The sequence below is a fragment of the Salvia splendens genome, chromosome 1 (assembly GCF_004379255.2).
Source record: "Salvia splendens isolate huo1 chromosome 1, SspV2, whole genome shotgun sequence".
NCBI lineage: Eukaryota > Viridiplantae > Streptophyta > Magnoliopsida > Lamiales > Lamiaceae > Salvia > Salvia splendens.
The window spans coordinates 39,612,446-39,627,741 of record NC_056032.1 but is presented as its reverse complement, the minus strand read 5'-3'; the positions used below and the strand labels follow the sequence as shown (position 1 = coordinate 39,627,741).

Sequence of the window (15,296 nt, the reverse complement as noted above, 5' to 3'; positions counted from 1 at the left end):
TTTAGTTGAAACAATCTTGTAATTGAATAACGGCATGTCAGCAAAACTAATTACACATAACAATACAATATTGTCATTGCCACTAACAGTACACAACAATCAATGAATGAGCTGAAACACCGTGCTCCTGTTATAACGCCTCTAGCAAGAGAAGGACTCAAAGTTTTGGGGTTTCATCAGCCAGTTTCTAAAATGTGGGCTAGCTTTTAGGGCCTTTGACGCTGCACTGTATTCTTCGGCACATTCCTACGATAGAGAAACCATGTGATTCGGTCATCTCCTCAATCTCTTTAGACTCAAGAACAGATATACATTTTAAACTGAATATATCATAGGACTCAACTGCTAGAAAATAATTCATATTTCATTAGATCTGCTTGGAATTACACTCAAAGGTAATCATAAACTATGTAGTTGGATGAATAAAACATGAGGCACTTGGTTGTCCAGTATAGGAACTCTATAAAGACATGCTGAGAAGTGACAGCACAGATTCTGTACCTTGAGTTCTCGATAAGTGAGATCCCTGGTGCGGCACTGTGAAGGGTGATCTTGCTTGAGTGAAATAAAAAGCTCCAACAATCGCTTCCTAAGAACAAAGGATTAAGTAGAGTTAATAGCAGCTCTAAACTATTAGTTAAAAGATTGATCATGAAGGTGACAATTTCTTGTAGTAATTTTCTGATTTAGAAGAAAAAAGGCCTGTAGTTCTAAAAGCGGTTAAGTATGGCCAAGCAATGCAGAATTCACTTGGAAATATCTGTTAGCATTCAAGTATGGAGGTAGGTTGTTTAAAAAGTTTATGCCGCACAGAGAGTGGTATACTTGGCGGAAGGAGTTGAAATGACCTACCCATATATAAGATTCACATGGCCCCAAGTTCATTAAGATTCAAGAATATTGACAACGTGATTTGTTGTCCTATTTAATGCGGAAAACAAAAACTGCAGAGGAAGTATCAAACAAATGAAAAATTCTACAATTCCAATATTGCACATGACAAAGGAAGCCAAAGCAATGAACTCTTATATAACCTATATAACAAGTAACAACTCATCCTTAGATTCAGTACTTAAAAGTCAGGGTGCCAATTTTTTTGTTAGTGACCTAACAATACTTACTTGCATAAAGATGCCTGTGTAGATGGAAACAATGCACCTTTTGCAGAGGTTCCCTGCTTTCTGCCAGTTGTTCCAAGAATGACTTCATGCAAGCCAGATTTGTTCCAGCATATTGAGTACCTGCGAATCAAGGAGACTCCAATTTCAGAGATCAGGCATAGCAAGAGTAAAGATAAATTCCAAAATCAGATGTATTTTTAAAATTCCCACCCGCAAGTTAAGGTTTCAAGAGCAGTCTCACAATGTTGAAAATCCTTGGGTGGCACTGGAGCAACATGAAAGCATGGCTGTAAGATAAAAATAAAATAAAGCTTTTAGTTGAATTCAACACTCATACGGCTAACAGGAGAAATAGTGCACTGCATGACCTTATTCACTTTAAAAGGTTTTGTCAGGGTGTTTGACAATGAAATGATCCTCTCGTATAAAGATCTTCTCAGATTGTCTCCAACAATCTTTTCAGAGTCAAATTGCGATTGCCCCACAATTATAGAAGAAATATAAATTGGCTCCATGAAGAAGGTAAGCAGAGCTCCTGTGTAAAAGACAGATTAACCAGACGATCGCAATAAATTACTTTTACACAAATAGCAAAATAGCTTCCAGTTTTGAAAAGGTGTCTTCAGAAGTGCATATGGCATATAAAACTACCAACTGAGACAATTTCATTTTCTGACTAATTAGCAGAAATAAATAAAAATATACAACTCGGAACAGAGGCTTAGTATGGATTATTTGCAACAGGAGTTTTGGAGGTTATTCAGAAATCATCATACTTGCCAACTTTCAGGCTTTACTCTTATGAGGAAAACTCATTTAGGGGATTTGCTAATTAACTTCTACTACTTCTTAATGACCAACTAGTTAAAGATTAAACCAATAGATAAAATTCTTCATTCTTTTTACAGGTTCAGCTAGTTTCCAGGAAGGATTCATGATGCATCACACAACAGCAAGCCAACATACAGATGGCCTCTGCACAAATTCATCATATGACAAGCAAATACCTTGAACTCCCACAATATTCCAGCGAGCAATCTTGTCAGAGCAGCTTACAGACAAAGTTGTATCTCCTCGGCCAGGCTTCCTGTGAACTGTACCGGGAACTTGAACGAAAGCATCTGGAGACAAATCTTTGAGATTACACTCCAATAATCCAAATTAAGTGCTTTAAAGAAGAAAACAAAGACCAGAACGTAAATATGTGAGGTTAATCATTCTAGAAAACACATAAACATAGCAGCTGCTGGCATCCCGCCCAACCCAACCACCAGCGCCAAAATAAACCAAAACTACCATTCTGTAGAGACTCTTGCGAATGGAGACATTCATTGTTAGGCTTCTCTACAGAATTATTACTAATAGAAGTGAACATCTGGGAATTGAGAGATGCATCGCCACCTGTTACAGAAGGATGGATCGTATATTTAGTCCAGTAATCACTAAAAAAAGAGAAGGAAAAGCGAAAAACCTAGTACCAACATGGTAATTGCGATATATACAGATGCAATTCCCAGCCATGTTTCAGTTCAAATTTTTCTCCCTCGGATTTATCCGCCCTCAACTGGAAAATTGCGTCAATCATGTCATCATTCGGCAAAGCCGCGCTTCCATCATTGCTAAGCTTCCTATACTTTTTTGCCAAGCAATCAATCTCTGTATAGAAATATCTAGAAAAATGAAGAGAATTTATTAGGTTTATGTCAATATTGAATATATGAAACTAAAATCCTGTAAGGAACTAAAATCCGAACCTAAGAAGAGATCGCCTGGCGATTACTTCAGCATGCGAATCGTTCACGACATCGCCGCTCGAACTCCACCGGGATTTCCCCATACACTTCGTCCCCGTGCCCAACGCCACCACTCGTAATTCTTCACGCACGACACATACAAAAGAGAAACACCAGACACTTACAACAATAACTAACGGACGATATCCAGATTCATTATCATAAAATCAAATCCAAAAATCACCAATTTACGCTGGAAAATTTGAATTTACTAACCTTGCGATGGGCCGGAGAGGAGAAAAGCGGCTAAAACGCTGACTTCGCGGCCTTGAGGCTTCCCTTTCTTGGGGAGAGAATTGTAGACCGACGTCACTGCTTCTGAAACCTTCTCTGCCCATGGCTTCTCAGCTGTGTTCTCCGGCGATGACATCATCGCCGGTGGCGCTCGAGTTTCTGAGCGGGAATATAAACTTCATACGGCATCGTTTTGAATGTGCTTTAACGGTGGGCTTTAATTGGGCTCAAAATCGATCCAATTATATGACCAAACTACGCCCAAATAACTTTTGTAATAGTAACAGAGACTACTAGTTGAATTGTTTGTTTTTTGAACCTATAACCCAATTTTACTCAATTCTCATATTTTACAACTTTTAAGATGATTCACATCGACAAAGTTTGTATTTCAAAGACAATTTGCCCTTTATAAATTTATATTGTATATGGATATTAATATTGTGATTCGTAAAAATTAAATTGATTATAAAATAGAAATATTTAGATCATGAATAGAACTTGTTAATATAGAATCTTGAATGATAAGGCTGGTGTCTAATTATTGGCGTGATTGGGCAAGTTGTAAGAGAAACTAAATTAATAAAAGTGTGTGGTATTGCTGCATTATACGATTGCATATGATTATTTCAGCACTATATTTTGGTGTGACACCCTAAAGAGGAGCACTTTGACCTAACTTCGAAAAAAGCAATTTCAAGACATGGATAGCCCACATGCATATACATTTTTCAAATGAAGTCATTATAATATTTTTATATCATAATTAAATTCTTACCTGGCTGCGAGTTTTCTTCGCGAATAAAAATAGTTATACTAATTTTGTTAGAATTATATATATGCATGTAATAATAGTATTATAATTATATTACTAGTATTTAGTAAAGAATTACCAGTAGTATATAAACATACTGTAATTCCTAATCAATTATGAATGAAAGTTTATAACTGATGATCTCATCACGCATGCATGTTGTACTATTAATGTGCAATTCACTACATGGAGTTCTTTCTTTTTTTTTTTTCTTTCTAGGCTAGCAATAGAGTTTCATTTTAATGAAAGAGTGTAGTGTTCTTCCGACTTAGGGAGTGACGTATAACTGTTATGCGTCATTATTAATGAAACGCACAACCCTTATGCGTCTTCTGTTAGTGACGCACAACCATTATGCGTCGTTAAAGACGCATAACTGTTATGCGTCTTAGTGTAATGACACATAACGGTTATGCGTCTTAGTATAATGACGCATAACGGTTATGCGTCTTTCAGTCAGGTTTTAACAGCAGAAGGCAGAAGCAGCGCACAGAAATACACTTTCAATTCCTCTCTCAATTTCATGTGATTTCCGGCGATTTCCAACATTTTCTCCATAAGATCCGGTAATTGTTCTTCAATTTAGCTACATTCATCATTATTCATGTTTATTTTGATTTCATTTGTTAGTTTTACCCAATTTATTAAATTAGGGCTTGTAGAAAAAATGTCCATATTTGTTGTTTTTTAAATGTTTTTTTTATGCAGAAATCATGCAAGTATTTGTGAGTTTGTATTGGGGTGGTAGAGTAGTGCAACTACCACATATGGGTATTGGTTATGAACTACCTCGTGCGAGGAGCTCGATCATATTAAATTCATGTGTTTCTTATTCTGAATTGGTAGCAATGATCTGTGATGCGATGAGAATAGATATGAACCAACACACAATTGAATTATTATGGAGACAATGTATAGTCTTTGCTTCCGGTATGAGCTATACATGTTCTGTGATTTGCAATGATAAAAGTGTGATGGTTATGTTCAACAATGCTCAAAATTCAAGTGGGTGTATTGAATTATTTGTTGAGTATTCACCTTTGAGGAGTTCAGAAATCCCACCAGTTGTTGATTATGGTATTGGATCATCTGCGAGGGTTGAACAAATGAGCTTTGACTGTGGTATTGGATCATCTGCGAGGGTGGAGAATATGAGCTTTGATCGTAGTATGAATGAACAGAGAGATGTTGTAGATGTTGTAGATGTTGCTGATGGAGATGAGCATGGAGATCACAGTACTATGGTCAAATTTCATTTGATGCACCAAGACACGAAGATTATTGGATTGAACCTTCATGAAAATTGTGCATCACCCCTCAGCAGTTGATTCCTAGAACGCGTGGCCGAGTTAGAAGAAGGAGGATACTTAATCAAATGGATGTCCGCGAGGAAGATGAACCGAGAGCTCCCCGCCGTTGCAGAAATTGCGGGATAGAGGGGCATGACCGAAGAAATTGCTCAGCCGGTGCTGTTCAGTAAATTCGTGGTATATATTTGCTATTGCGTTGTGTATTGGAGATCTGTTATGTTTTGTATTGACATTTTTGTTGAATTGCAGGAACTGATGACAAGAGAGGGCATGTCGTCAAGGATGAATGTTGTTGATATTTGTGTTTGGAGCATATTTGATGGATCTTATTTGACAGCTACTATGTTTATGTATCAACATTTGTGAGATGTTGTCGACAGTTATTATGATTTTTATTGACGTTTGTTGACGGTTGTTATGTCAATATAAACAAATATAAACAAATACCAACATATGCCCGACAATACCAACTTATGCCCGAAACCTGTTTCAACCCATCAACAATGTTCAAATATCAACATATGACCAAAATCTGTTTCAATATAAACAAATACCAACATATGACCAAAACCTATTTCCCCGAAGGGGTGAACTTTGTTGGAGCTTTCCCTTTTGTTCTTCCTTGTTGAAAATCCCCTGAATACATTGTGCATAGCCTTCCCAATCTTTCTTGATGAACTCTTCACCACTCAACTGAGACTGTGACCTTGGATAGACAGACCAACTTGGGGGATCGTACTCCGGATTCGTGGGCTCTGGTACCGCATACTGAGGTTGCAGATGCTGCGGCTGCGACAACCTATGTTGTCGTGTATTCCATGTGCCCACCCGTCCGGACACCCGACAGTCCATGACGAAGAGAAGTTGGTGGGCGGGGCGGCATGGCCACATTTCGCCGTTGCGAAGTTGGATACTCCATCACATCAGTATGGTTCGTCGCTAAGAAAAGACGCATAAGTGTTATGCGTCACTAGGAAAAGACGCATAAGTGTTATGCGTCGCTAGGAAAAGACGCATAAGTGTTATGCGTCGCTAGGGAAAGACACATAAGTGTTATGCGTCATTTAAGAAAGACGCACAATGCTTATGCGTCACTAAATAAATACGCATAATTCTTATGCGTCATTTAAAAAAGATGCATGATGGTTATGCGTCTCTCTATTAACGACGCATAACGGTTATACGTCACTCCCTAAGTCGGAATACAACTAAAACGCTTCATTAAAATGGAATTCCATTAACATGCATTAAAAAAAAATTTCCTCACTACATGTGAAATGATGTGTTTGTTGTCGGTTCAAAAATAAAATTGTGGTGTAGACAAAATAATTTATGCATGTACTTTTGGTTTAGCTTCCATGTTTAAGAACGTTGGAGGGCTGATATATTTGTGAAGGTATCAATATGATCAAGAAGACAGTGAGATATGTGTGCGTCATAATATTCCTAACAATAGTAGGGTTCATAATATGATAGTGGTGGGAAATGAATGTATTCGATGACTAGTGGTCATTGATTAGAAATTAAGGCCACCATCTCAAAAGTTAGATAAACAGCCTGGCTAATTAGTAAAGCATAAATTGTGCTCATTTCCCACCCAACCCAATCAATTAGATACATAAATAAATAAATTAAGAGATTCACTCACTATTAACATAAATTTAGAGGTCATTTGATTGTTTATAGTAAAAAAATATAGGTCATTTTTATCTTTTTTTATAAAGTAAAAACATCACTAAAATTTTTTCTGACGATGTGCCACTAAGTTGTGAATTGTTGTAACAAGCCATATTTGAAATGTAGGAAGCTAGGTATACCTTGATTTATAGAGTATCATTAAAGAAGAACTCCTAAAAAATGACAATAAAAGAAGACAACATATAATAGTAAAACCGCTAGGATACCAATTGAAAATAGTAGCCAACTAGTACATACAACAACATAGTAATATCCTTTCGTAGACATTTAACCATGACATTCACAAGGTTCATGCCTTACTAATTTATTTTCAATCAACTAAACCTTATTTGATGTTTTAATAAAGATTCTCATATTGATGACGACACGTCACCAACAACCAACAAATTCATATAGTTTAGTGCCTCATAGCCATAAATACAGAAAGATCATCTTCCTTTGAAGGTTATCAAATATTACACATTCAAGTTTAAGGTCTCAGGAGCTCACAAACTCACAACTACTCTAGTAAAAATGTAGCCAAAGGGAATTGATGGGGTACGTACTAAACAAGCCCAATAGCAGTGACGGCCCATCAGCCCAAAGCCCAAGGAAGAGTATCAGTTCGGCATTACCAAAGAGTTCGGCCCCAGCCGCATTACCAAAGAGTTCGGCCCCAGCCTACAGCTCGGTAAAAGCCAACCAATCAGTTCGGCATTACCAAAGAGTTCGGCCCCAGCCTACAGCTCGGTAAAAGCCGACCAATCAAGCTCTACTCTCAGATCGGCAAAAGCTGCTCGGCAATAGTTCAGAAGTTCGGTCTCAGTATTCGACCGAACTGGGAGATAGTGGACTCATGCAGAACCTCCACGACCTCCACTACACGATCTATTTAGTGGTGTCAACTCATGCAGGATCTCATGCAGGATAGCGGACCAAACAAAGAGATAGTGGACCCATGCAGGATCTCATGACCTCCACGACATCCACTACCTAGTTAGTGGTGATGCAAGCCACGACCTAGTTAGTGGTGATGCAAGCCACGATCTTAGTTCAATGTATAAATAGAACTTAGATCAGATAGAGGAAGGGCTCGAGACATCAAATAACATATAGCAAGTCTGTATTTGTAAGCTGCAAACCAGATCAAGCAATACAATCTTGCCCTCCTTTCTTCCCGTGCACGTAGATTTACTTCAGTAAATCGAACCACGTAATTCTTTGTGTCGTGATCTATATTCATTACCTGCATTTACTACCATCAAAAATTCGCCCAACCATCACTGGCGCCGTCTGTGGGAAACAGAGAACCAAATCTGTGATAAAAGCGAGTTTTTGATCCTCTTCCACCAAAAAAATGCATACCAGATCACATAATACCCGTGCTTCCGTCCGTGATAACCATGAGGAAGCTAGTCCAGCCCGCAGATCTGGAAAACAGCCTCGGGAGAAATCTACTTCCAGTTCTCACGGAGAAGGAACAAGCCGCTCAAAGACTCATCGCACCGAGTCTTCCCAGCAGCCCGATTTGAACGAGGCTGTCAAGTTGTTTTTGGCCGAGAAGCAGGATGAATTCTTAACATTCCTGCAAACAGGCCAAAAGCCTGAGACGAAAACGGTGGATTCTCCCTCCTCATCCAGACATGAAAGTCACTACCGCAGTAGTGCCGTGTCTTCCAGGAATAAGAATCCTCAACCCCGACATGTTCCTGTTCCTCCTCGGTACCGGAATCACAGGAGAACTCCATCTCCTCCATACCGAAGAGATGTCGGGTTCGCCATGTACGGAGCATTGAAGACTCCGTTCTCGGACGATATCACCCGAACTCCCTTGCCACAGAACTACCGAACTCCGTCAATGACTTATGACGGGTTAGTGAATCCTCATGACTTCCTGGGACGCTATCAGTATAACATGGCGAACCAGGGTCTCAATGAGGTCCATATGTGCAAGCTGTTTCCCGAGCTGCTTATCGGGAACGCAAGAAGGTGGTTCGATAGCCTCCCCAAAGGCAGCATTAGATCTTACCGAGATCTAATGGATGCTTTCCACAGGAGGTTCTTTCAGAAAGCGGAAGCCCGAATCACTTCGGCTCAGCTGCTTTCTACACGTCAAGGTCGCGACGAAAAGATCAGCGACTTTATGACGAGGTTCCACAAGGAATGCCTACAAGTAGATGATCTCAATGATCTACTTGTCATTTCGGCATTCCAAAATGGAATCCTGCCCGGAGCTCTCTACAGAAAGCTCGTGGAATACAGTCCGCAAACAGCTCAAGAGATGTGGGACATTGCGGACCAGTTTTCTCGTGCCGATGAGGCAGACCGTCGAAAACGGTCTTTAGACAGCTCATCTAGAAAAGACAAAAAGAAGCCCGATCATAGCGATCAGAGGCTTCCTCGCCGAACTCCTTCCCCACTAAAGGAGGGATAGCGGTCATCCGAGGTGATCAAAAAAGAGCAAGAGTGTTTGCAGATTGCGCTTAAAAGTGCCGAGCAATCAGATCGGCACCATCAAGCATAGCAATCACAGCAGGCGGAGTCAGAGGCAGGCGAAATGACCGAAGTCACACCGGAGCCGAACTCGATGGTGTACGGCACTGAAGCCGTGATTCCGGTTGAGATCGGCATACCCAGTCCCCGAACTCTTAATTTCTCAGCAGAACTGAATGAGGACGGACTGAGAGCCGAGCTAGATCTGGCCGAAGAAAGAAGAGAATTGGCCTGCATAAAAGCAGCCAAGTACAAGGAGCAAGTAGCCCGGTATTATAACCAAAGGGTGAAAAAGCTGCAATTTCAAGTGGGAGATCTCGTCTTGAGAAACAACGAAGTAAGCCAAGCAGAAAAGCTGGGCAAACTCGAACCCACATGGGAAGGTCCATATCGGGTGTCAGAAGTCCTCGGCAAAGGGTCTTATAAATTGACTCACATGTCAGGAGAACAAGTACCCCGAACATGGTACATTTCCAACCTCATGAAGTTCCATTTGTAAGAGACAGTCCGGTCAGTCAGTCTTGTGTCTAGTTCGGTCCTAGGGGTATGTGCTTTCTTTGTTTTTTACTTGTGCGTTTTGTTTGTCTATATGCGTTTTGTTTGTCTATGTGCGTTTTGTTTGTCTATGTGCGTTTTGTCTGTCTATGTGCGTGTCGTCTCTTACAAATGTTACTGAGGTATCTTGTTCTTCGAAGGCTGATCCCCTTTTTAGAACATATATAAGCCAACGATTGTGAGTCCAAGCTTCTAAGGAGGATACAAGACCACAATTCAGCTTAAGAAACAAGCAGTTCGTCTGAAACGAACTGCAACAAAGGGAAAGTCCGATCCACGCGATAAAACTCGCCGAATTAGGACAAGGGAAAGTCCGATCCCCAAATTAGGACAAGGGAAAGTCCGATCCGAGCGATAAAACTCGCCGAATTAGGACAAGGGAAAGTCCGATCCCCAAATTAGGACAAGGGAAAGTCCGATCCGAGCGATAAAACTCGCCAAATTAGGACACAAGCTTAGTCCGGTCAAAGAAACTTACTTCATAAGACCAAAGACGAGTCCGGTCAAAGAAGTTTACTTCATAAGACCAAAGACGAGTCCGGTCAAAGAAGTTTATTTCATAAGACCAAGGACCAAGTCCGGTCAAAGAAGTTTACTTCATAAGACCAAAGACGAGTCCGGTCAAAGAAGCTTACTTCATAAGACCGAGGACGAGTCCGGTCAAAGAAGTTTACTTCATAAGACCGAGGACGAGCACGATGAAATTTTTTCGCTGAGCTGTAAATACGCAGTGATAGAAGCGAAATGAAAATTTCATTTATTAAATCTTGTTCGGCATATAATTCAGCTGCCCTACAAGAAGGCGTTACGCCATTACAAAGGACTATTCTACTGTCCCTGGCTGCTAAAGTTGAGCCATCTATTCACAAAATCCTCGTGAAGCCGAGTTCGGTCATTCCGGGCAGCTGAAGAATAAGCAGGTCGACGAGATGCTCTAATCGACCTACCGCCTCTTCCCTGAGCCCGGGAAGCTCTGGCACCTCGGCGGCGAAGAGTCTCTTCACGAAGCATTTGTTGATCTTGCTCACTCATAATCACAGCTCCTCTACGAACTTCAGTCCGTCCTTGTCTTGACGTTTCCGGTTGCTCCTGAGTCCGTTCTCGTCTTGACGTTTCCGGCTGTTCCTGAGTTCGTTGCTGACTTGGAGTAGGGTTTTGAGCAAGTGAATCAGGGGTTTGAGCTGGAGTGCGACCATCTGTTGGCGGGAAATGCCTAAGGAATCTCTCGATTGAGGGACGCCGGGAAAGAATGATGTCGTACCGAGAAGCCCAGCGCCGCAATGATTTCACGACTTGTTGGCAAGCCGAGCTCTCCAGCGCATTGTTCCTCCGGAGTACATGATATTCCTCCCACAGTTCGTCAACTCGTTCCTGAACTTCAGAGATGGTCATTCCCCCGCGCCTGCAGATGAAATCCTCATACGCAGTCCTCTCAGCGACGGCAGTGTTCAGCTCGGCCTCCAGATCTTTCTTTTCGGACTCTAAGTCCTTATTGTCGGCCTCCAGCTTCACTAAACAAGCCAAGAGTTCGTCATTCTTCATCTGGTCAGCCATGGCTTTTTTCTCAGCTTCGTCTAAAGCGGAAGAGTACAGCCGCTTCCAGTGAAGTACCTCCAGCTCCTTAAGAGTTAAGAATACAAAGCAGCTATGTCAGTTCGGCATTTCAGTTTACTGAGCAGGTAGTAAACCACAACAGGAGTAAAAGAGAGTACGAAAAGCTATACGAAGACACAAGTGCAGAAAGAAGAATTTTTTCATTCATAAGAAAAAAATTTTTACACAAGGAGGGCTTCAAGGCCATTTTACAAGAAGGAAGAAACTAAACTAAGAGAAGGGAGACGAAATCATACTCCGCCAACTTCGTCTCCGGCTCCTCGGTGAGGTTCAGCTTCCTTCTCCTTGTCTGCCTCAGCTTCAGCCTCGGCCTCCTTGCTCCCCCCAGCCTGCTCGGTGCCCCCATCACCGATCAGCAGCACCTCTTGCTCGGCCTGCCTGTCTCCGGTCTGCTGATCAAGCTGCTCGGTCTCACCCTCTCCGTGGAAAATTGGAGCGGGTGAAACTGGCCCTAAGGAGGCAAAGATAGCCTCCATATTCTCGTCCCGGTCAGCTCGGCAACTACGAACTCGGTCAGCAGAAAGCAGGACCGAGGACGAAGCAAGCTCCTCAAGGAGCGGCAGACTCTGGAGACGAGCTGCTATCTCTCGGTCGTACAGCGGCAGGACGACTTCGGGCCCCTGCTCGGCATTATCGGTCATCAGTTTCAGCAGATCACCGACAAAGGCCGAAAATTGATTGCTCAGAAAGAGTTTCTCCGCGAAAGCAAGGAGAACCTCCCCTTGGGCAACCACGGCGGCAGCATCCCTCCGTTTCGTCTGCTCTCGCTGGATGACGAGCTGGTTTTTGGCAAACTGGGCTTCATCCTGGGCCGAGATCCTAGCAGCTCTGGCCTTCTCAAAGTCTGCCTTAGCCTGTTCGGCCTGGTGACGAGCAGCCGCCAACTTCCTCTGCATCTCAGCATAATCGTTGGACGCTTTGGAGAGTTCAACGGCGACGAGCTTGGAGAGCATATCGTTCCTCTGAAAATGGAAAAAGGAAAAAGTCAACCGAGGGGCCACAAAAAATACAGGAAAAAAGCAAGGCCAGAAAATCAAGAAGAGAATTCACCTCGGCGAAGTCCGTGGGCCATAAAAAGGGCTCACAGATATGTTCCGAAGGAGGCGCCAAGACCACGTCTTTCTCCGGCGCTCTTGGGGGCTTCTGGGTCTTCCCCTTCCTACTTGCCGAAGTCGACTCCGGCTTCTTTGGATCCGAAGAGGTCTTTTGCCTCTTCGGATTCTTCTCGGCATCAGACGCCGAGCTGCTGGTTTTCGGCCTCTCCGGTTCCTTAGATTCGGAGGATTTGCGACCGAACTTGTTTAGCAAGTTCACTGCCAAAAAGCAAGAAAACAAGGTTAGTTTTCGTCGTCAAGGCAGTAATGCATAAAAAAGAAATCCTCACCCTCAGCCTCTTCGTCCGAAGACGAGGAGTCGAACACGAAGTCGCCCTTGACGAGCTCAGACTCCAGGTACTGCTTCCTAATCATAGGAATCTTATTGAGCTCGCCCTCGAGCTCGTCCAACGGTTCTAACCGAGGATGAGGAATCACGGACTTCGGCCCTCTCCAGGGAAAGCCCGGAGCCGCTGTCCTATTATAAAAAAAGAAGCGATGTTGCCACTTTGGCCACTTGGTTTTGCAGAAGGCCCTAAAGGGCTGTAAAGGGATCAAGTAAAACCAAGATCCCTTCCTCTTAAACTGGAAGAAATTAAGGATTGCCCTCAGAGACAGATCCTTATCTAGCCTACGCAGTTCGGCAGCAAAGGCCGATAAGTGCCTCCAAGAGTTCGGAGTCACCTGACCTAAAGGGAGTTGAAAAAAATCTAGCAGCTCTACAAAGGCAGGGGGAAGAGGGAAACGAAGCCCGCATTCCAAGCCGGCTTCATAAACGGTGGCGTAACCCTCCGGCGGCGAGTCAGCCCTATGAAGGTCGTCGGGAATCGCAACCTTCCCCCCAGGAAAAAAATATTTTTCGTGTAAGGATATCACAGTATCCTTACTCAAGATGCTGTGAAAATACTCTACGGTCTTCTCCCCGGATTCTTTCCGGCTAGAAGACCCCTTACCCCCTTTCCTACCGCTACCTGACTCAGAAGAAGAAGAAGAAGACATGGTTCTTACTCTTTGAAAGTCTGAAGAAATTCTGAAGAAATTCTTGAAAGTGGAAGGAAATTTTTACGCAAAAGAGAGAGAATGCAGAAGAAGCAATAGCAAAAGTGTTCAAATGATGAAGAAAGGACGTATTTATCAGATTCGGAGAAGATTTCAAAATCATCGCACCGTTTCGAATCCCACCTTTTCAGGATTCAACGGCCGGATTTTACTGTCGCATTTAATGCAGTCACGCGCAAGGCACGTCCCCTGACGTCAGCCTCCCCCGTACCTTTATCCAGAATGCCGAAGTGACTCGCTTCGCCGAAGTGATTCACTTCGCTTTTCGGGGGGGGGGGGGGTAGTGATGGGGTACGTACTAAACAAGCCCAATAGCAGTGACGGCCCATCAGCCCAAAGCCAAAGGAAGAGTATCAGTTCGGCATTACCAAAGAGTTCGGCCCCAGCCGCATTACCAAAGAGTTCGGCCCCAGCCTACAGCTCGGTAAAAGCCAACCAATCAGTTCGGCATTACCAAAGAGTTCGGCCCCAGCCTACAGCTCGGTAAAAGCCGACCAATCAAGCTCTACTCTCAGATCGGCAAAAGCTGCTCGGCAATAGTTCAGAAGTTCGGTCTCAGTATTCGACCGAACTGGGAGATAGTGGACTCATGCAGAACCTCCACGACCTCCACTACACGATCTATTTAGTGGTGTCAACTCATGCAGGATCTCATGCAGGATAGCGGACCAAACAAAGAGATAGTGGACCCATGCAGGATCTCATGACCTCCACGACATCCACTACCTAGTTAGTGGTGATGCAAGCCACGACCTAGTTAGTGGTGATGCAAGCCACGATCTTAGTTCAATGTATAAATAGAACTTAGATCAGATAGAGGAAGGGCTCGAGACATCAAATAACATATAGCAAGTCTGTATTTGTAAGCTGCAAACCAGATCAAGCAATACAATCTTGCCCTCCTTTCTTCCCGTGCACGTAGATTTACTTCAGTAAATCGAACCACGTAATTCTTTGTGTCGTGATCTATATTCATTACCTGCATTTACTACCATCAAAAATTCGCCCAACCATCAGGAATCAACGTCAAAATGTTCATCAAGCTCTTTCTTCTAATCACATGTGTATTCCCTTCAGATCTAATCTAACCCATCTTATTCAGACTTATATTTAACTCAACCATAAAACTACTTTTATTCAGACTTATATTTAACTGAAAATATACTAGTAATATAAAAACTGAAATTTGTTTTAACTGGTGTGTATCGGTATCAATATATATATTTTTTTACTGAGTAACAGTAAATACTGAAATTCCTCCCCGGCTTTTAATTTTAGATAGGTCCCACCCAATCATCTCGAATTAAAAAATCAAACAAGAAGAAATAAAATAATGGTGAAAGTGCCCCTACCCACAATTACTAATTCAATACGACCAAGAATTGCATGCTGGCACCACCATATCATTAATTTCTTTTCCGAAATAATTTTGAGTATTTTCGAAAGCATCGGATCCTCGACTTTCACTTATAAAAGAAATAAATAAGTGTATACGTATAACTGCTAAAAATTATTCGAAATAAAATTTTCGA

General features: G+C 42.3%; 1 protein-coding gene across 1 annotated transcript; it reads right to left on the bottom strand.

Moving 5' to 3' along the window:
• LOC121750537 (tRNA-specific adenosine deaminase TAD1) lies at positions 1-3,433 on the bottom strand. The gene is made up of 10 exons (XM_042145089.1): positions 3,131-3,433; positions 2,876-2,996; positions 2,604-2,791; positions 2,418-2,522; positions 2,129-2,242; positions 1,490-1,656; positions 1,332-1,408; positions 1,122-1,241; positions 502-589; positions 1-246 (listed from the first exon to the last, which is right to left on the bottom strand). The coding sequence occupies exons 1-10, from the start codon at positions 3,285-3,287 to the stop codon at positions 142-144; spliced, it is 1,242 nt and encodes a 413-aa protein (XP_042001023.1). The 5' UTR covers positions 3,288-3,433; the 3' UTR covers positions 1-141.
• Between the last annotated feature and the right edge of the window lie 11,863 nt (positions 3,434-15,296).